At 37.2% G+C, this 19,647-nt stretch overlaps 2 protein-coding genes and 1 long non-coding RNA gene across 6 annotated transcripts in view; 1 reads left to right on the forward strand and 2 right to left on the reverse strand.

Moving 5' to 3' along the window:
* Nucleotides 1-2,133: 2,133 nt before the first annotated feature.
* On the reverse strand, nucleotides 2,134-5,819 carry LOC110776247 (uncharacterized). Of its 3 annotated transcripts, none has more exons than XM_021980799.2 (4): nucleotides 5,166-5,819; nucleotides 4,302-4,787; nucleotides 3,335-4,196; nucleotides 2,134-3,258 (listed from the first exon to the last, which is right to left on the reverse strand). In XM_021980799.2, exons 1-4 carry the CDS (start codon nucleotides 5,440-5,442, stop codon nucleotides 3,015-3,017), a joined length of 1,869 nt encoding a protein of 622 aa, XP_021836491.1. In that variant the 5' UTR covers nucleotides 5,443-5,819; the 3' UTR covers nucleotides 2,134-3,014. The 3 variants fall into 3 exon arrangements, with proteins under 3 accessions (XP_021836491.1, XP_021836497.1, XP_056686200.1); XM_021980805.2 differs by having other exon boundaries at nucleotides 4,512-4,787; nucleotides 5,166-5,811; XM_056830222.1 differs by having other exon boundaries at nucleotides 3,335-4,787; nucleotides 5,166-5,816.
* Nucleotides 5,820-10,989: 5,170 nt separating this feature from the next.
* LOC110776263 (probable LL-diaminopimelate aminotransferase, chloroplastic) overlaps nucleotides 10,990-19,647 on the forward strand; it is a 29,037-nt gene continuing 20,379 nt past the window's right edge. Inside the window, exons 1-4 of the mRNA XM_021980812.2 lie at nucleotides 10,990-11,282; nucleotides 11,402-11,478; nucleotides 11,573-11,757; nucleotides 11,845-11,907. Coding sequence (XP_021836504.2) covers nucleotides 11,191-11,282; nucleotides 11,402-11,478; nucleotides 11,573-11,757; nucleotides 11,845-11,907 — 417 coding nt within the window. The 5' untranslated portion in view covers nucleotides 10,990-11,190. The remainder of the gene's footprint in view (nucleotides 11,283-11,401; nucleotides 11,479-11,572; nucleotides 11,758-11,844; nucleotides 11,908-19,647) is intronic.
* Nucleotides 14,284-19,584, reverse strand: LOC110776279 (uncharacterized). Of its 2 annotated transcripts, XR_008920463.1 has the most exons (3): nucleotides 19,109-19,577; nucleotides 15,045-17,841; nucleotides 14,284-14,573 (listed from the first exon to the last, which is right to left on the reverse strand). It is a non-coding gene; the product is annotated as an uncharacterized lncRNA (long non-coding RNA). The 2 variants fall into 2 exon arrangements; XR_002530091.2 differs by having other exon boundaries at nucleotides 15,045-19,584.

Here is a 19,647-nt window from a genome sequence, read left to right on the forward strand (position 1 = left end):
AAAATAAGTATTCACCATAAGATTTTATAATCTGGAAAATAGAGAGGATATGAGCCATGGACGAAAACATTGAAGCTCACACGCTTTTCCTAGTATTTTATTTTCTTCCTCTCCCTGAAGCTTGAGCCATGGGCACAATTCTCCTACAAAAGAAAGATCGAAGGATCAAATCTAAGAAACAATAAACGACCCTAAATAACCCAAATAAATCTTTAACAAATAATTTCAGAAAAAGAAGCTCACAATGTGAGCTGGTGGAAAAAAGAAGCTCAAATCCATCAACATTTTCATGAAGAACAAGCTTATTGTTTTCCTGGTAAACCCAGTGAAAAGAAGCCGGATATTGTTGTAGTATACTAACTACAATACTGCATTGTGAACGCATTTCCGTCCTAAAACACGAAAAAATAAGAAAATTATAATCAACAAATTAAACACAAGAATAATTCGAATAAAAATCAAGATTAACAATAAAATGAAAAAGGAATTTTGATCTGATTACAATGTGAGCAGGTTGAAATGTAGGGACATTTTTTTATGCAAACCCTAAAATGCAGAAACAAATGTAAAGAAGATTTCCTTGAAACTAAACACTCCTTAAATTATATAGACACTCCTTAAACTAAACACTCTCTGATCTAAATTATATAGACACGATTATTGTCAAAACTAAATTATATAGGCCATTTTTTGTTTTGACTGTCTTATGTCATGAAACAAGTAACTATAAATTAAGAGATCCTTATAATGTACGATAATATCACTAATTTGAGAGCACTACGGTTAGAGAACGAAGTTGAGACATAGACAGGGGAGTCTCATTACAACATCATCTCCGAGACAAGACCTAATCTTCATTTGAACCAACATTTACAGAGTTTAATCTCAAACAATTAAGGACATCACCTTAAATCGATATACCGTGTGCATCGACTCTTCCTTTGCATTTAATGTTTCTATCTCAAAAATTTCTAGCCCTATTAGTTACAAATTAGCTCATCAAAACTGAAGGGAAAACAAAACATTCTCTAAATTCATGAATCTCTGATCTAATTTTGAAGAACAATTATTGTCAAAACTAAACACTCTCTGATCTAATTAATTAATTCACAAAACCCTAAAATCACAATTAATTTAATCAAATAACATAATTATTGTCAAGCTGAAGAACACAGTCAAGAACACTAACTGGGAAAATATTAAAATAAAGAGGATTGCCTAATTTGCAGAATACAAACACAATAAAAAACACCAAAAGAGCATTGGTCAATTTGAAGAGCACAATAAAAAATACAATCAAGAAAATAAATCGAATAATTCGGGGGATAAGGACTGATATCAGGAATCAAAACAAATATTTTGGCAACATTGAAGAACAATAAACAAGCAAGCATAAATCAAGACAGGATAATAAGGGCTGATACCAAATTAACGGAAAAACAAGACACTCACCGAGCAATTGGAGACGGGCGAATCCAAAGAACAGGACCCCTTATTGCAAGCAGGCGAATCCAAAGAACAGGACCCCATATTTCAATCAGGTTCCCTATAATATCTTCGATGTTTATAAGCAAATGAATGCCCCCCGCAAGTGGGTCTTGCTTTACAAGCATCAAAGGTATTATTGAAAACCTTGCAACGGAGATGACGAACGGCAGTTGACAAAAAGACATGGGAGAAAAGAGGAGAGGGGCAAGGTTAAGGACCCATAGAAACAGAAGCACCGCCATGGGAGAGAGTTGAGGAGAGTGGACGAAGAAACCAGAAAAGTTTGAATGAGGAAGAAGGTTGAAGGAATCCGAGGAAAGAGGAAAGAGGAGCATGGCAAAAAGGGATGAGATCATGTATAAGAGCGTGGCAACATCTGGAGGGAGGGCACAATCCTTAAAATCGAAGGATAAGAAAGGGCAAAATGGGCAACTCACTGTTCCATGAATAGTAATGAGAGTTCAAGCCTTTATATGTGTTAGGATTATTTCTTAGAAAGTAATGAGAATTCAAGATTATAATAAAAAATTACACGGAAGTCACTCGGCCAAACCAAACAAAAAACTTTACTAACTAGACTGATGTTCACAAAACATAAACTACTAAATACGGAAGTATATTTTACAAAATATTAACATAAAAAAGGAAGAAAAAACATTAAACCACTTAATAGAAAGTATATTTTACAAAACATTAACATACAAAAGAAGAAAAACACTGAAGGAGCTCCTAAACATCAAATACAATGGATCTTACAGAAACAGAGTCTAGAAAAGAAAAAAAAACAGCTGATACGCCAAATAACATTACTTTAGATTTCATGCACCATTTGCAACATATTACATGTAAACCAACATAATGCCTATAACTGGCTACCATACTTCCTCTTGCCCTGGTGATACCATTCTCCACAAAATCATCACCGCTCTCCACAAAATCATCAAGAGAATTATATTTCTTTTATCCCGAAGTAATGTTTCTACCTTGCCCCGATGCCTTGTAACAAAGTAGCCTCATCTTTTAATCCACCGTAATACTTGATCAATAATCAAAAGCACGTTGTAACAGAAACAATGAATATTCCAAATTCTGAAACCACTTCACTTCGGATGCAGACACAACACTCTTTGTCTCCGTTAGGTCTTGCTTGACCAGTCCCATGCTAGGAAGTAAAATGCCTCAATAACTCATATTGAAGCCCATAACCTATACACCTACTTTGTAGGAGTAACATATACGAAATACTTTTTTTTGGTGCACACTCGCACCTCTTGAGTGATAGTTTTCTGAGAAGACCGTCAACTAAAGGGAAGATAAAAGCTTCCACAGGAGAGGACAAAACAAAATATATCATCCGCGTACTAACCGAAAACCCATTAACAAGTTCCCTTAAAAATAAAAATAAAAACTACAAAGCACCTCAAAGTGGCTTTCCCTAGTCCTTCTGTGAAGAAAAAGGAAAAATACAGAGGACAAAAGATCACCACTTCAATATTACCTTCCTATCGCCTATAACAAATCTTCAATCACGCACCAGATACATTACTTGTTGCACCATCAGTCTGGGTTAGTGCGATTGTAGGTGACGCACCAGATACATTACTTGTTGCACCATCAGTCTCGGTTAGTGCAATTGTAAGTGGCTGCCATCCTGATGTAGGGATTTTTATCCATTGTTTTTTAGTAATTAGCAAGTTCATTAGTCGGATAACTTTGCCAAGAGTTAGATTTTGCAGGCAGGAATTTCTCAAGATTAATGCAGCTTCATAACTGCATATTTAAGAAAAGGCTAATATTAATGTCTAAGCCTTACCTTAAAAACAAACCAGTAGAAAGTAACTATTACCTGCATGCAGAAGCTATTATGGAAGATCCTCCATCAGTTGAAATAAGAAACTCCTGAACTTTATCCCATAATTTCTTAGAGAACTCGTTAAGGTTGCCACCCACTGGATTTTCACAATTCCATACAGTTTGTTGACGCTTTTCAACATATAGCAGAAGGTTACTATTAATCTTTAGATTTTTTACCATGTCCTGTTTCATGGCACAGTCCAAGGCCTGCTGCACATCAACATTACGGTGCTTTGGATCATCTCCAAAATGGATACAATCAGCTATATTTACCTTGGTAGGCATAATTTTTTCTTTTCTAAGAGTGTTTAAAGCAATCAAGACAATTCCAGCAAGACCCTGCTCAAATTCAGAGGGAGGTGAGATTGTGTCTGAAACTGGGTTTGCAATTGGCAAGGCTGGTAATGTAGATGGAGGCAAAGACAACAGTCCATTTCGGTGAGAAGAATGGTTCGTATGCACATTAGGGCCTTTGTGGGGTAAGTTACGATTCACAGAATTGGAATTTCTGTGCGATTTATTCTTAACCTCTCCTCTAGCTGGCTGTGAAAAAGTAGAAGAATTTCGGACATAAGTTGGATGTTCAGATATGCTTAGTTTACCAATATCCGGGGCACTGTTGAAAGGACCTGATAAAATAGGACCTTCAGGTCTGGACATTGCAGGATGGACAGGATAGTTGGTTGCAGTTGGTGGGTATACATTTCCAGCAGCGGGATTAAAATACATAGGAACACTGCTTGGCCTAGACGGACAGGGATACTGATACTGAACTCGTTGATTTGCAACAGAATCAGACTTACTCCTAGCAGAGGGATCGAGATTGGTAGGAAAATTGCTGGAAGCAGACCAACCTGCAGAGGCAATATGGTTGTTAGCACCAAAGAATTCATGTGGGGCTTTTCTAACTGTGGCTGTTTCAGTATGCCCAGACTGGCTAGAGAAATCTAGTTTCTTACTTTCTACAACTCCACAAGGCATGCTAGGGGCTTTTTGCAGGTTTGTGGTCTTGCGGGCATTTGTAGCTTTAGATTTAGTGTTTCCTGCCCCAGTTCTCCCTGGGGTGTCAAATTTCGTAGTAGTACTAGTAGTAAATTGAGATGGTTCCGGTATAGGGTGGTTCTCCGGGGGAATAAAGTGATTGTTGTTATTAGTATTATTATAATTACCATTGTTGGATGGAGGTGAGTCATTTCCAGTACGAGGAGGGCCACCTTCCACGAGATTAGTCCACAGCCACACACTCTTGGCTGCAGCAACAAGGGCGGCAGAGGCTTTAAAGGGTTGGGCTAGAAGAATATTGTATCTTCTCATACGCAGCTGATGGAGGGCATTTGCGAAATCACGGTCGCCCGAAATTAAGAGGTAATTGGCAGGGGCAGGGTTATCAACAGCCCAGAATAGCATATCAACCAGAATCTTCTTGTCACTGGCATCTTTAACACCTGATGAGTGACAGTGGGAAACAGAAGTCAACTATTTCATACACATACTTTGATAATTCTACTTAGCAGAACTTACATCTGAAAGTTTTTAATTAAAAAAGAAATTAACATTAAGTATATTCTTTGACATCATGTGATGGCTGTAAGTTCAATTTGCGTGATAGGTGGAGCATGCAAGGCGGTAACCACAACAATAAAGAATTCGCAAAAATATTGGATTTAAAATTGACAAATATCCCAAATTAAGTTATGAACAATAAGCAAAAAAGAGAAGCCCTAAAATATTAGAAAATCTTAAAAAAGAGAAAACCCTATAAAAGAGAAAACCCTAGATAGCGCAAAATCGAAATTCGGAAGAAGAAGAAGAAGAAGGGATACCAGCAGGAACGTGGTTGAGGGAGATGCCGGTGGAGGAGAGGGCGTGCTGAATAGAAGAAGGAATTCGGTTGGTGTCGCCGTAAGCAGAAATTGAAACGGAACCGCAGTAATCCAATTTAAGGAGGGCGGAAGTGATGTTTTGAGCAATTGAATTTGGATCGGTTCCTTTAGGTACATGACAATTCTCAATATCCCACCAAATTGATGTTTTGGCTTTTCTGTAATCAGAATCAGCCCGAGCATGAATCAGTTCATCCGCCCCCTCCTCGCCGCCCATTGATGATTGCTGCAGATGCTGCTTCAGAGTTATGAGTCTGCTTCTTCTTCTTCTTCTTCTTCTTCTTCTTCTTCTTCTTCTTCTTCTTCCTCTGGAATCGGAATAGATAATTGACTACTACAAATACAACTACTGGTCTACTGCTACTGGAGTATTGTTTCTCTCTCCTGTTCTTCTTCACCTTGTCGGTCTCTCTCCTGTTGTTCCTCCGCCTTTCCTTTGTTTCTCTATATTAATTGTCGAAACCCAAACGACGACTCCGATTTCGAGTCTACTTTGGATATTGACATACTGCCGTGCACCGTGAATTGCCTTCCCGTTGTCTATATTTGACTCTTCACTTCTTAGTTACCCTCTAGTCACGACTCACGGCCCATGACTCAGTCCATAATACGGAGTACTTCACTACGTATCTATAGTTCTAGACTACGGAAGTACGGAGTATCACTGTGTAGAACGGTATTATTATTTGAAGTAACAAAATTTGCTTACCACCCTTCTAGTGTTTTACACACAACACACCCCATGACTAATGTGACAAAAGTATACTTCGTAAATGAAACCATAATTGTGTTTGTTCATCTGTTGCCACTCTTAGACGACATAAGTACATAATACGTGAACATCAACCTAAGTAGTAGACGAAGAAAATCAAACTTAGGATATGTGGATCTTCATACATAACATTTAAAATTATCAAGTGGGCCAAAATATAAGAGGAAAAAGAACAAATGAGAGTCAAGAGACCTACGCACCCAACTAATAAGAGATGTGGGTATGCAAGGCCGCAAGAGGTAGGCTACACCGTTGGTCATCAGTAGTTTTTTCATCCATACACAGGGGTAAAATAGTATTTTCACTAAAGGCATTGAAAAGCCAAACAAAGTACAAAGTATCGGCAACAATGACAGTAATAAATACGCAATTTAGATGGTGCACCGTGGTGCACGTACCTCTACGTGCACCACTACCAAAACTACGTCGTTTTGGTACCTTTTTGCAATTTTCTTTTAAAAAACTGAAAAGAAAAAAGATTTTCACTTTTTACATATTTCCACCTTCATCCATTCCTATCCTTTTTACGGAGTAGAATTCAGCAACATTCACTATTTCTTCCATTTAAAATATTTGAACCAATAGATTGCAGCTTCCCATTTCATCCTAACCCACTCATAGACGGTTATTTCAAGGCCTGATTGTTAATGGTCTGTATATGTTGTTCTTGGTGTTACAAAAGCATGTTCTTTTTCTTCCTTTCATATGTTCATTTTAAAGGATTATTATTAGCTAGTATTTTTTGCATTAGTGAAGCAAGTTCTATTATCTAAATCTTTACTTTGTATGTTCTTTTTATTCGCTTTGTATGTTCATTGGAAATCAATTAGTTGTTCTTTTTATTTTTCCAACTTTATCAATGTCCTTTGGGTGTGAAATATTGGACATGTTCTTTTAATTCCTTTGTCTTGTTCATTGTGGAGTCATTAGATGTTCGGTATAATCCAACTTGATTAATATTAGCATTTGCTTCTCTGTATTAGTGTAGTAAATATTTTGTCAAATTAACTTTAAAATAAGAAATCTTATTTTAAATATACTAACAAATTTCCTTCCACTTGCTATCATCTTGTTCTTTCATTTCTCTTCCTCCATTCTTGTGTCGTTGTTGCAAAGCCTCTAAATTTTCAGCAATTCAATGAGGCTTTACATTTTTGTTGGGGAAAATGGAGAGCTGAGTTGGTTATTTAATTAAAAATAAGTGATTATCAAAAAAAAAAAAATAAGAATCCAAGATTCGCAGTGAATTTCCAGCGAGATTTGCTATTTATCCTCCATTTTTGGTGCCATATATTTAGGATTTAGTTATTTCAAAATTTTAATAAAAATTAGAAAGGCTGACTTGAAGTACTTAGTATCGTTTAATTACAAAATCAATTCGTTTTCATCAGGGTGCACGGTCCTCTACGTGGACCTGTGTCCACCTTCCACGAATTGTAATAAATACAACAATGACTGTATTTTAATACAACAATGACAGTATTTATGCAAACGATGACAACACTTATATAACACTCTGTATACATATTTTTACCCATTCATTGAATATGCAACATTTTTACCCATTCATTGTATATGCAACACTTTTACCCATTCATTTAAGCGGTCCATTTACTTTTTCTAGTTTTGGGTGATTGTGACAGTATTTTAATACAACAATGACAGTATACATACAACAATGACAATACTTATATTACCGTTGACAGTATATAACAAGTTAGCAACACTTTTACATATTTATTTAAGGGTGGGCCATCTTTTCCAAAAAAAAATGTGGTGAGTATGGATGATAAAACCGTTGGTGACCAGCGGTGTAGTCAACCTCAAGGCCGCAAGGGCTCTTAAAAATTTATAATAATAGCAAAAGGGAGCCCAATATATAGACAATCATCCTTAGAAGCAACATTATTTTAATTAAACCATAATGTGTTTGTGCTAATGCACAAAATATATTAACTTTGCAAAGGAAAATAATGTTAGAAATTATGGGTGGTTATTTAATTTTTGTATAGGAATGCTCAAAAATGAGAATAAAGAGATCGAAGGTTTGAGGTTAAAAGTTGAAAATATAACATTTTTATTTATACTCCTTTTGTTCTTTTTTGTTTGTCCCATTTTCAATTTTAGTTCATCCCTAAAAATCCATATTTCATTACTATAAATGTTCATGAAGACCACAACTTTATTCACATACTCCGTATTTTGTAAAAGAATTTGGTCCCAGTGTCCCATGGGTTGTACCTTCACATTGATTTTCTCCCAATGAATTTACTGAGCTGCTATGGTAATTACGGTTGTTTCCTGTCATTTTTTGTGCACATTGAGGGTATGTTTTGTAACTTGGTTAGAATGACAAATGATTTTATGTAGTGTTCACATATCTTATAGTCAACTGGCCAAAAAAAATCGTGCTTTCATATCTCAAGAAAAAAGTTTCCCTTAAGAAAAAAACAAATTGATAAGAGTGTATACAACTCTATGTCCATTCCTTCTTAAGCCGTCGATAGCGTAGAACTTTAGAAGTTAAAGATTTGACCTGGCTGTGATAAGAACTATTTCCTTTACTTCATTTATTGCTCATGTATCTAATTTTTATAAATTTTTGCTCTACTAACCTCCCTAAGCATTACATCCCCCTTTTATTCAAGGATTGTGAGAGAGTTGCACTACTTGACTAAAGGACATGCATGAATGGTGCAACTTTGGTATAGAAAAGTTCCCTTTTCTGCCTTGGAGATGGACTTAGCTTGTCTTAAGATGAGGTGCCAAGGGAATATGATGTATTTTAAGTAGTTCTTTTTTTCCCCTTAATCTAAATTTGGCTTAATTGGAGCTTTTGTATCAGCAATTAAGAGCACAATTAGAGCATTGCCAACACCTCCATGCAGTTTTGATCTTGTGTAGCTGCTTAGCTTGCGTACATTAGGTCAAGATGCTTGGAATTTTTCCCTTGGCAAGAGGCTATTTCCAAAGGACCTAAAAAAATCTCTCAAAAGAAGAATAATATAGGAGCAAAAGCATTCAAATTAACACAAGTTCTCGTTTGATGCATACCACATGTCACACATGCAGTTTTGTTTTCAATTTATAATAAATCTTATCCCTTGTGCCTTGAAGTTCACATTGGACTATTGCTTCACCGTTGTGCCTTCTGCAGTGTTTTTCACCTCCGTGATGCATTGATGGCTGGCCATTTCACCTCCTAGAGAATATCGAAGTCCATTAGCTCCATCAGTAAAGGGAGTTTTTGGATAGGAGGTGGCTTAAACTTAAATTCCCCTGAACTCCACAGTTTGTCTCTATATAAGTTTCAGCAATTTAGAGGTCTTTACCTTTGGCATTTACGAAACTTTTTGCTATTTTCTTCTGTTTGGTGTTATATGGGGATTATGTTAAAGAGGATGTGTGTTTTTCCGGTTTTTGTCATTTTGGCATGAAATTGTCATGGAAATGCGTGTTGGGATCTGATGTTTGTTTGATAAGAAAATTTGTTATGTCATATATATGGCTATTTGGTATTACGTAGATCGGTTTCTTTTTTAATTATACAGATACAATTACTGGGTTTTTCTATTATCAAATACTCCTCTAGAAACATAAAACGTGGTTTTAGAGCTAACACATTCTTAATTTGTCCAGGTTGAAGATCAAGGTCTCATCAACAATTTCTTTCCTTTTATAGTTGCTGAAAAGGACATTTGTTGTGAGATTCAAACACTAGGGAGTGTCTTGAAGAAAAACAATGAAGCTGCATATGGATTAAATAAAACCTTAGAATCTTGGCATCAAGCTATGGATTTCATAAATGAGATGGGTTGGCTGCTTCATAGAAGTCAGTTGAAATCTAGATTGGCTGATCTAGATCCTAACAATATCATATTTTCTTTTAGACGGTTTAAATGGCTCATGGACTTCTCAACGGACCATGGTTGGTGTGCTATTGTTAAGAAACTCTTGGATATTTTGGTCGCTGAAACTGTGGGATCAAGGGAACATCATTCCCTAAAAGTTGTAGTGTCATAAATGGGTCTCCTTCATAGAGCTGTTCGTAGAAACTCTAGGCCTATGGTGGAGCTTCTTTTGAGATATGTCCCTGTTAATTTATCGGGAAATTCATAGCATCCAATGATGATATTGATGGCCAAGAAAGGTTTTTGTTTCGACCTGATGCACAGGCTCCTACTTGTTTGACAACACTTCATGATGCAGCTTGAATGGATGGCTCTGAAAATATATTGGACGCTCTAACTAATGATCCTGGAAAGGTATATCACTTGTGATGTGAACTTGTTTTCTTATAAATACAAATTGTGGAAGAAAATAGTTTTTATTTGTTAATTTGTTATACTAAATGGGTTTGGCTTGACTGGAATTTAAAATGGAATTGATGCATGGAAGAATGCTCGGGATAGCACAGGGGAAACACCTGAGGATTATACTAGTCTACGTGACCACTATGCTTACATACACCTAGTCCAGAGGAAGATTTACAGGAGTTCAGGTTCAGGGCATGTGGTGGTTGACATCCCAAGGCAAGAGGAGGGAGGTGTGAGCTTTAAGGTTGTAAGAAGTGCATCAAATAAGAAGTGCAAGGTATGTGATGAGAAGAAGATGTCTTTATATTATGGAAGAAATAGAACAAGGACATCTTTAGTGTACAGGCCTGCAATGTTGTCCATGGTTGGTATCGCTGCAGTGTGCGTGTGTGTTGCTCTTTTCTTCAAGAGCATGCCTAATGTTGTCTGTCTCTTCCCACCCTTCTGATGGGAAATGCTCAATTACGGTTCCAATTGATATTCCATTTGCGATTCGAGTATCGCACTTGTATTTTGCATTTGTATTTGGTGTATTGTATCATGTAGTATTATTATGTTTCTACGGAGGGTGATATAGTCCTTGTTTTGGCTAACATGAATTGCTACGGAGGGTGATATAGTTAATTGGTTTTTACCTTTGATATAAACAAATGAAAAGGCCAATTAACTATATCACCCTCCGTAGCAATTCATGTTAGCCAAAACAGCGAACACAACCGGTTTCTAAAAATAGCCCTTGACAGGAATATTACAAGAAAAAAAAGCTGATGCAACGCCACTTAGGGTTTTAGATGTGAATTTGTGAGTGTCTCACAGTCCCACTCTCTGATTCTGATAGAAGTGCCAGGCGTCGATAAATTCTCCGCCAACTTTGAAAATGTCGGTGACAAATCATCAATTAATTGCGTTTGGCCCTCTTTCGTCTTCTTCGTCTTCTTTCTTTGCTCACTCAAATATCACTTCTTCAAGGTTTGCTTTCTTTTTCCCCTTTTTTGTCGTTGTTGTTGTTGTTGTTGTTGTTGTTGTTGTCGTCGTTGTTGTTACTGTTGTTGAGAAGTTGATATAGAGATTGATATGGATTGTTGCAGAGCTCAGATAGTTGGTGTTAGAGTTAAGAATGTCGGGGTTGTTAAATGTGTTGCAACTCCACCTGCTCAACAGACTGGTACTTCATTTGTTTATCCTCATTATCGTCCAATTGGGTTAATTAATCGATTAATTGTGAAATTGAAATGTGTTTAAATTTTGACAAATTCCAGCTTACACAAGCAAGGTCTCTCGAAACCCTAATATGGCAAAGCTTGAAGCTGGTTATCTCTTCCCTGAGATTGGCAGGAGAAGGAATGCACACATGTTGAAATATCCAGATGCGAAAGTCATAAGCCTTGGAATTGGTGACACTACTGAGCCTATTCCTGATATTATTACATCTGCTATGGCTAAGGTGGGCTTCCTCTTTTCGCACCGTGTACATGCTTTATGTTTTCTTTGTCTCATAGGGTGTTTTTGTGTTTATGTATGGATATTGTAGAGAGCTCATGATCTCTCCACACTCGACGGTTATAGCGGTTATGGAGCTGAACAGGGTGAAAAGGTTTTCTCTTTACTCCCAATTCTGTATTATCTTAGCTTTTGTGTGTTTCTCCTAAATAAGCAAAAGAGGATTGTATAACAAAATGTGATGTCATTTGATTAACTTGCTGAAATCCTTTGTTGAATGTTCCAACGTTGCATATAGTTCTAGTTATTACAGAGGAAAAATGAGGAGAGAGAAAAGGTAGTAATTATAATGTTGCAATTAATTAAATAAAAGAGGAATAATTGGTACTTATACAAAGCAATAACAGTAAGGAAGTCAGCCTAACTGATTCCATGAAGTGCGCATAAGGACAGCTGTACAACCTACTAAATACATTTATTTACAATGCCCATATTCCCCCCTCAAGCTGGAACGTAGAAGAAGTCGTAGCTTGGACATTAGAGTGTAATGTTGAGATACTGGAAGAGCCTTGAGGAACTAGGAACATGAATAGTTTGAATAAACTCGGCATCTATGATGCTCGGACTCGCCCCACCACCCCTCCGTACCGGTGTCGACACGACACGACGCGGGTGCGAACACGGAATCCGGACCGGACTCGCCTTGGGGAAAATGGACTCGTCTTTTAGGGTTTTGAAAATCAGATCTGGAAATAGAGGCCTCGAATCAGGGATATGGAGGCCGATAACTTGGGGCTTCTGGTCGCCTGAGAAATGCGAGTCACTTGGGATATTTTCCGGCTGGTTTAATGCTCTTGCATGGAAGACGACCTCCATGGAAGTCGGTGCTTCTTTTAAAAAAAAATAAAAGTAAGCTGTGAGAAAGGTGGGGAAGGTGTGGGACAAATATCAGCTAAAAGTACAGTAAATAACGTGCAAAAGGTAAAAAATGGGGGATAACAAAGTGTGGGACAACCTGTCAGTCATTTCTTTAAATATATTTTTATTAATTTTAATATTCTTTTGACCCACTTTACTTTTTTTATTCTGGGAAAAGATATCATGTGATTTTTATGTGATTTTTAATTTATAGTTTCAAGTTTTCAACTTTCAAGGCATTTACTTTTAATTTTTTTTTTTATAATCACAAAAGAATACTTCATCTATTAATATATTTATACGGTCATTGTAAATATTTAAATAAATAAAATTAATATTTTTAATGGTTGTCATGTCCCCGAGTCCGTATCTGAATTTTGGACCCTTCTAAAACGTGTCCCCGAGTCCTTTATTTTAAGAAAGTTCGAGTCCGACCCTTGGACCCGTACCCGAGTCGGACACCCGTACCCGAGTCCGAGCATCGTAGTTCGGCATCAACTTGCTCTCGTACATAGGGATAGTCCCTCTTGATATGTTTTGTTTTCTCATGAAACGCATGATTATGAGCTATGTACTCCGGGTAGGAAATTCAACCTTAAGATCCTCGAGAAGGCCTGCTATCCAAACCAACTCGCTAGCTGTGCTTGACATGCTTCTATACTCTGCCTTGGCGGAAGACTTGCTCACAGTCTTGTGCTTTTTGGATTTCCAAGAGATAAGATTATCTCCAGGGTATACACAATAGGCACTCTACAATCTGCTAGAAAAAGGACAACTACTCCGGTTTACATCTGAATAAGCATTAAGAACAAGTGGAGAAATTGTAGCGTAGAAAAGGCCAAACATCACTAGTTGTTTTGAGATAATAACAACATGTAATGCAACTTAGTTCTCTTGGACAACTGAAACTGAGACAAATGTTGAACCGAATGGGAAAGATATGGTCGTGTTATTCCCAAGTAAATTAACCTCTCAACTAACCTTCTATAGACTTCTGGTTGAACTATAGGCACACCAACATCAATAGACAAGTCAACATCAAACTAGTAGGAAGAGGTGCAGATGCATCTTTTCTGTCATTAAGGCCAGAAGAACAAATGATATCTTTAATGTATTTTTTGTGTGAGACAAAGGTACCTTCAGAAGTTCTAAGTACCTCTACTCCAAGGAAATACTTAAGAGAGCCTAGATCTTTTATTGTGAAAGCAGTATCAAGAAGTTGCTTCACAATATCAATTTGTTGTAAGAAGAATGTCATCTACCTAAACGAGAAGCACAATAATTCTCCATCCATATCTGTGGTGAACAAGAAATAATCTTGTGTGGACTGCTTGAAACCAAGAGAAGCTAAGAACTTGCACAATTCCTAATTCCACTGCCTAGATGCCTGTTTTAGGCCTAGGCCATAGATTGATCGTTTCAATTTGCAAACTTGGCGAGGTTTGCAATTCGTGTACCCAACATGAGGCTTCATATCTTAGTTTTAAAAAGCGCGAAGCGCACCGAAGCGCACAAGGGCCCTGGAGCTAAAGCGCAAAGCGAAAGCGCGGGCTTTTTGTAGGTGAAGCGCACCTTAAGTGCCAAAAACCTTTAAAATCATTTCTAGAACATATTTTGTACTTAAAACAATATGATTCTTATATTATAAATGCATAAATTAACAAAAGGAAGCATAATTCATTACTAGACACCAAAGCGGAATACGTCTAAGAGGCTAAAGTGCCCTTGTGCGCCAAAAGGAAGCATATGTTGCTCATTCGTAGAGCCCCTCCTTTTGTTACTTTACCACAAAAGCTACAATGCCCATTAGTCTTATTAGTAGGTTCCGATTTACCATACTTTCTTGCCGGATCCACGGTGTCTAAAGAAGGTGTGCTTGAACCACCCTCATTGGTAGCCATCCTAATATTAAAAGGCAGAAATTAGAAACCAATTGAAAAGAAAAACAGAGCAAAAATAAGCAGAGCCAAAAAAAAAGCTACTGCCTTTTCATAAAATAAGTTAAAAAAACAGATTTTTTTTTAAAAAAAAGAATAAAAAGACGTTAGATCATGATGTGTGGGGGCAGAATTAAAAAACAAAACTACAAAATAAAAATAACGTGTGGGCAGAATTGAAAACAACAGAATAAAAAAACCAGAGTTTTTTTTTAAAAAAACTAAGTAAAAAAATCCAGAAATCACAATCCCTCAAATATATAACCCCTCAAAAGAAAAAAAAACCCTAACCCCTCAAAGAAAGCCAGAAACTCACAGCCCATAAATTGCTATCGACAAAATCGAAAAAAGAAAAGAAATAGAAGAACAGAGAAGAAGATAGAAAATCGAAAGAGGGGAAAACAAAAAGAGAGATTGAAAGAACAATTAAACATACCTGGTGTTGCGGAACTGACCGGCGAGACGGTGGCTGGTGGCTGGCCGGCAGCAGCACGGTAGTTGGGTAGCTCCAACTTCGCAGTTAGGGTTTTGGAGAAAACCCCCAAATGTCGAATGTGAAGAATTGGGTTTCTCTCTCCTAATTTCTGCCCGTTACTCCCAGCTTGCACCCAATTAAAAAGGTCACGTGATTCTCACGTGCTCATTTATTCCAGGTAAAACAACAAGTTTCATTTTCCTGCGCTAAGTATACAAGAAGCGTGCGCTTCTTCAAAAGCGCGCTTCTGGAAAAAGTGCCAAAGGCGCGCGCTACCTGTACATCGCTACGCTACTCTTACCAGGTGCGATCCCAGCTGCTCCCTTGTGCGCCCTGCTCTTTATGTGCGTTAAAGCGCGCTTTTTAAAACTAAGCTTCATATACAAGTCTTTTTTAATAAACCCATGGAGAAAGGCATTGTTTATGTCCAATTGACATAATGGTCACTGCTTTGTTGTAGCAAGAGCTATGAGAATCCTCACAGTAGCTAGTTCAGGAGAGAATGTATCCTTGAAATCTTTCCCGGGAACTTGTTGATCACCAATGTCTACCATTCTACTTGTAACTTTTCAAATTATCCCTCTTTGTCAAACTTAGTCTTATAGGCTCCCTTCGAGCCTATTGCTTTCTTTCCTTTTGGAAGAGTAGTAATCTCCCAAGTGTCATTAGCATCTAAAACAACTAATTCCTTATCCATGGCTTCTACCCATCCAGGATGATTCTTTGCAATATTATAGGATGACGGTTCAATTGCATTCATAACATTAGCTATGAAAGAAAGAAAAGAGGAAGAAAAGTGCCTCGAAGAAAGAGGAATACCACACTCATAGTCTTTGAATTTAGTAGGAGGTTTGACATGTCTTGTAGACTGTCTGAGAACATCTATCGAGCTAGATTCAGGGGAAATATGTGCTAACTGGGTAGAAGTTGAATTGGATTAGGACTAGAGGAAACATGAGATTCACTAGAACAAGGACTATGAGTATCAATGACAACATTAGAAGAAGGAGAAGAGGAATTTGTGTTTGTATTTCTGGGAGAAGTAAGAGGTGTAACAGGCTTACTTTAAAAAACGCGCCCAAGGCGCACCTAGGTGCAGCTTTCAGCGCCTTTAGCTCTCCAAGTTAGCTGATGGCGCCTTTGTGCGCCTTAGGTAAAGCGCAAAGCGCGCCTTCGGTCTTCAGGCGCAACAGGCTGACGTGGATGTTTTATTTACTTTTTTTTCGGCTGACGTGGATCTTTTATTTACTTTTTTTCTTTTGTAATGATATAAACACACCCCATGTGACTAGCAACGGTCATATCTCTACAACCTAAGCCTTCAGTAGCATAATATGAGTTAATTTTCATATTTCCAGTTTGTAATTACCATGGAAGGTTCTGATTCTGGCACTCCATCCATGGGATCACGCGATGTTTATGAACCGACAAGAAAATATGACACTCCAACAGTATTGTTTTATGTTGTTTTGAGTATAAATTGTGTTAGTTTTGTTCTATACCGTATTTTAAGGTTTATTTAGAAATTATGTGCGCCTCGTATCCAAAATGGGCCTAGGCTCCATGACCCTTGTGCGCCTTAGGGCGCCTTACGCCTTTTTAAACTAGGTATTGAGATAAAAATGTCAGAAGAAAATAGAGAAGATAAGTTAGAATCATTTGCAGAGATGACATAACATTAGAAGGAAGAACTTTTTGTTTTTGACTTAGGTATGGAAAAACAGTTTCATGGAAAATAATGTCTTTGGAAAAAAAGGTTTTATGAGTAGTCAAATCATAGATCTTATAACCTTTTTGGCCATAAGGGTATCCTATGAAATTACATTTCACCACGGGGATCAAACTTGTCTTTCTGTCTATCACGGTTATGAACAAAGCATTCACAACCAAGAACTCAAAGATGGTCATATGTAGGTTCTTCTCCAAGTACAACTTCATAAGGAGATTTCAAACCAAGAACAGGAGTTGGAATTTTATTAATGTGATAAGTGGCTGTAAGAATAAATAGTCACCCTAGAATTTCTTTGGCAAATTAGCTTATATTCTCAAAGCTCTAACAACCTCAGCAAGATGTTTGTGTTTCCTCTCAACTCTACCATTTTGTTGAGGGGTTCCCACAGTACTCTTTTGATGAACTATACCCTTAGCAGAAAACGATTCATTGCATTCAACCTTGATTATTTCAGTGCCGTTATCAGATCTAATGCACTTGATGTGCTTACCAAACTGTTTTTAACAAGGTGAAGAAAGTCAGAAATGGTTTTGTATACCTGACCCTTGTTATATAACAAAAAAGTCCATGTGGTTCTACTGTTATCATCTAGGGTGGTTAAGAAATATGAAGCACCATTGAGAGTAGGAACTCTAAAAGGCCCCCAGAGGTCAATGTGCACTAAATCCAAAATTTGTTTGGCTCTGTTGTCACTTCGAGGAAAAGGAAGCTTATGAAACTTAGGCTGATAACATATATCACATCCAAACTCCTCTATACCACGAAAAGCACAATCAACAATGTGTTTCATCCTAGATAATGAAGCATGGCCTATTCTAGCATGCATCACATTTACATCAATTGCTTTCTTAGCTACGACATTCACTACAGTCTTATTTTCAAGATTAGAATCAACAATAGCAGCATTAGTTGACCTATCAAACTCACTTATTTCCGTATGTACACTTTCACCGATACCTGTCATCTGCAAGTAGTATAAGTGCCAATCTTCTTTCCAATTGCCAAACATTGTCTAGTAATATGGTCCTGAAATGCACATTCAGTATCATTACTGTTACTAATAGGTTGTTCTGAGCAATAAACTTCGTAACGGACAAGCTGTGTTTAAAGTTTTCAAAACAACATCACATCTTTTAACACTAAACCAGAAACCAGGCTGATATCCCCTAATTCTTTCACATATTTGTAGATACCGTCAGGTAAACAAATAGGGATGGGAATTTTAAGAGTTTTTCTGGACTTAAATAGTTTAGCATTATAGGTCATATGGTCTGTGGCACCTGAGTCTATAATCCAACTATCACCAAACACCAAATTGCAGGAGATAGAGCATTCAAAACTTATGCCTGCACTATTAGCAAATGCAACGGAATGTGCTCCAGAATTGTTTGCAGGTTGCTTTCCTTTCATGGCTTTCATCACCTCATTACATATAGCTTTTATCATACTAGGATTCATCTGAAAAGAACCATTCTGCCCGCCAGAAGCAGATGCTCCGTTATCATCATCACCAAAAGGAGTATCAAGCATCTCCCCATCTGATGCTACATGTGCAGCTAAACCATTTCCAGTTGGAATTCTTTGGAAACCAATCCGGATACCTAATAAGCTTGAAGCATTGGTCCTTTACATAACCCCCCTACTCTTACAATAGTCACAAAACCTCTCCATCTTTTCTTTCTTTCAATCTCTCTTGCCACCGGATGGAGTGACAAGAGGATTGAACTTTATGTCCTAATAACAGTTGTATCACTTTCTCCTCTGAGTCAAACTCAGCTAATCTCTTCAAGAAGTTGCAAGTACAACTGCTCAAAGCACCACAATTACAGTCCGGAAATCTCCTCAGTTCCTTCAATTTATCTCATAAATTCTTCAATTTGTTATAGTAAAGCAACACAGTCAGATTTTGTTGCCTTAAGCCATTTAATTCTTTCTTCAACTGATACACTTGAGGTCCATTACTTTGGCCAAAACATTCTCGAATTGCTGCCCACAAAGCTTCAGAGGAGTCCACCATATTGAAATTCTCAGAAATTTCAGGTTTTATGGAACTTAAAATCCAACCTACAACCACGTAGTCACAACGTATCCATTGATGATGCATAGGACCTGTGGTACTCGGTTTCTTAACAAATCCATCAACAAAACCTAGTTTTTTATTAGCTCCAAGAGCACGCTTAACATTTTTACACCATCCTATATAATTGTCCCCATTTAACAATACAGAAACAAGAGATGTAGTTGAATTATCCGAAGGAGCAAGGAAAAGAGGATTGCTGAAGCAATTACTTACATTAAAATTGGTCGAATTTTGCTGAATATTATCTCTAGTGCTCGTAGAATCTTCAATAGCCATTTGATTAATCTTTCAAAGATATCTTCAACAAAAATTCAGAAATTCAGATTAGCGATTCCGATGACCTCGAAATTACTGAATCAACTTCGAAATTGCAGTAATCGCTTCTACAACAACCAAACAAACAGCTGCAATTAAACAATTAATTGGACAAAATTCAATAAAAATTTCCAGAATTTCGCTTGGACCCTCCCAAAAAAAATTCGCAGAAAATGCCAGGATAATCTGAGAAAAAGAAACAAAAGTGTTTGATGTGTTTAATGCAACAATTTTGAAGGAAATTGAGCAGATTGTGAATCAATTGACGGACGAAACTCGCGGATACCATGAAGAACATCAGATAGTTCTAGTTATTACAGAGGAAAAATGAGGAGAGAGAAAAGTTAGTAATTATAATGTTGCAATTAATTAAATAAAAGAGGAAAAATTGGTACTTATACAAAGCACTAACAGTAAGGAAGTCAGCCTAACTGATT

The sequence above is a fragment of the Spinacia oleracea genome, chromosome 5, assembly GCF_020520425.1.
Source record: "Spinacia oleracea cultivar Varoflay chromosome 5, BTI_SOV_V1, whole genome shotgun sequence".
Taxonomy (NCBI): Eukaryota; Viridiplantae; Streptophyta; class Magnoliopsida; order Caryophyllales; family Amaranthaceae; genus Spinacia; species Spinacia oleracea.

Coding starts and splice junctions, on each gene's coding strand:
- LOC110776247 (XM_056830222.1), bottom strand. CDS start 5,442: ATGGGCGGCGAGGAGGGGGCGGATGAACTGATTCATGCTCGGGCTGAT. Junction 4,788..5,165: donor CCTCAACCACGTTCCTGCTG/GTATCCCTTCTT, acceptor GTCACTCATCAG/GTGTTAAAGATGCCAGTGAC. Junction 3,259..3,334: donor ATAATAGCTTCTGCATGCAG/GTAATAGTTACT, acceptor TTAAATATGCAG/TTATGAAGCTGCATTAATCT.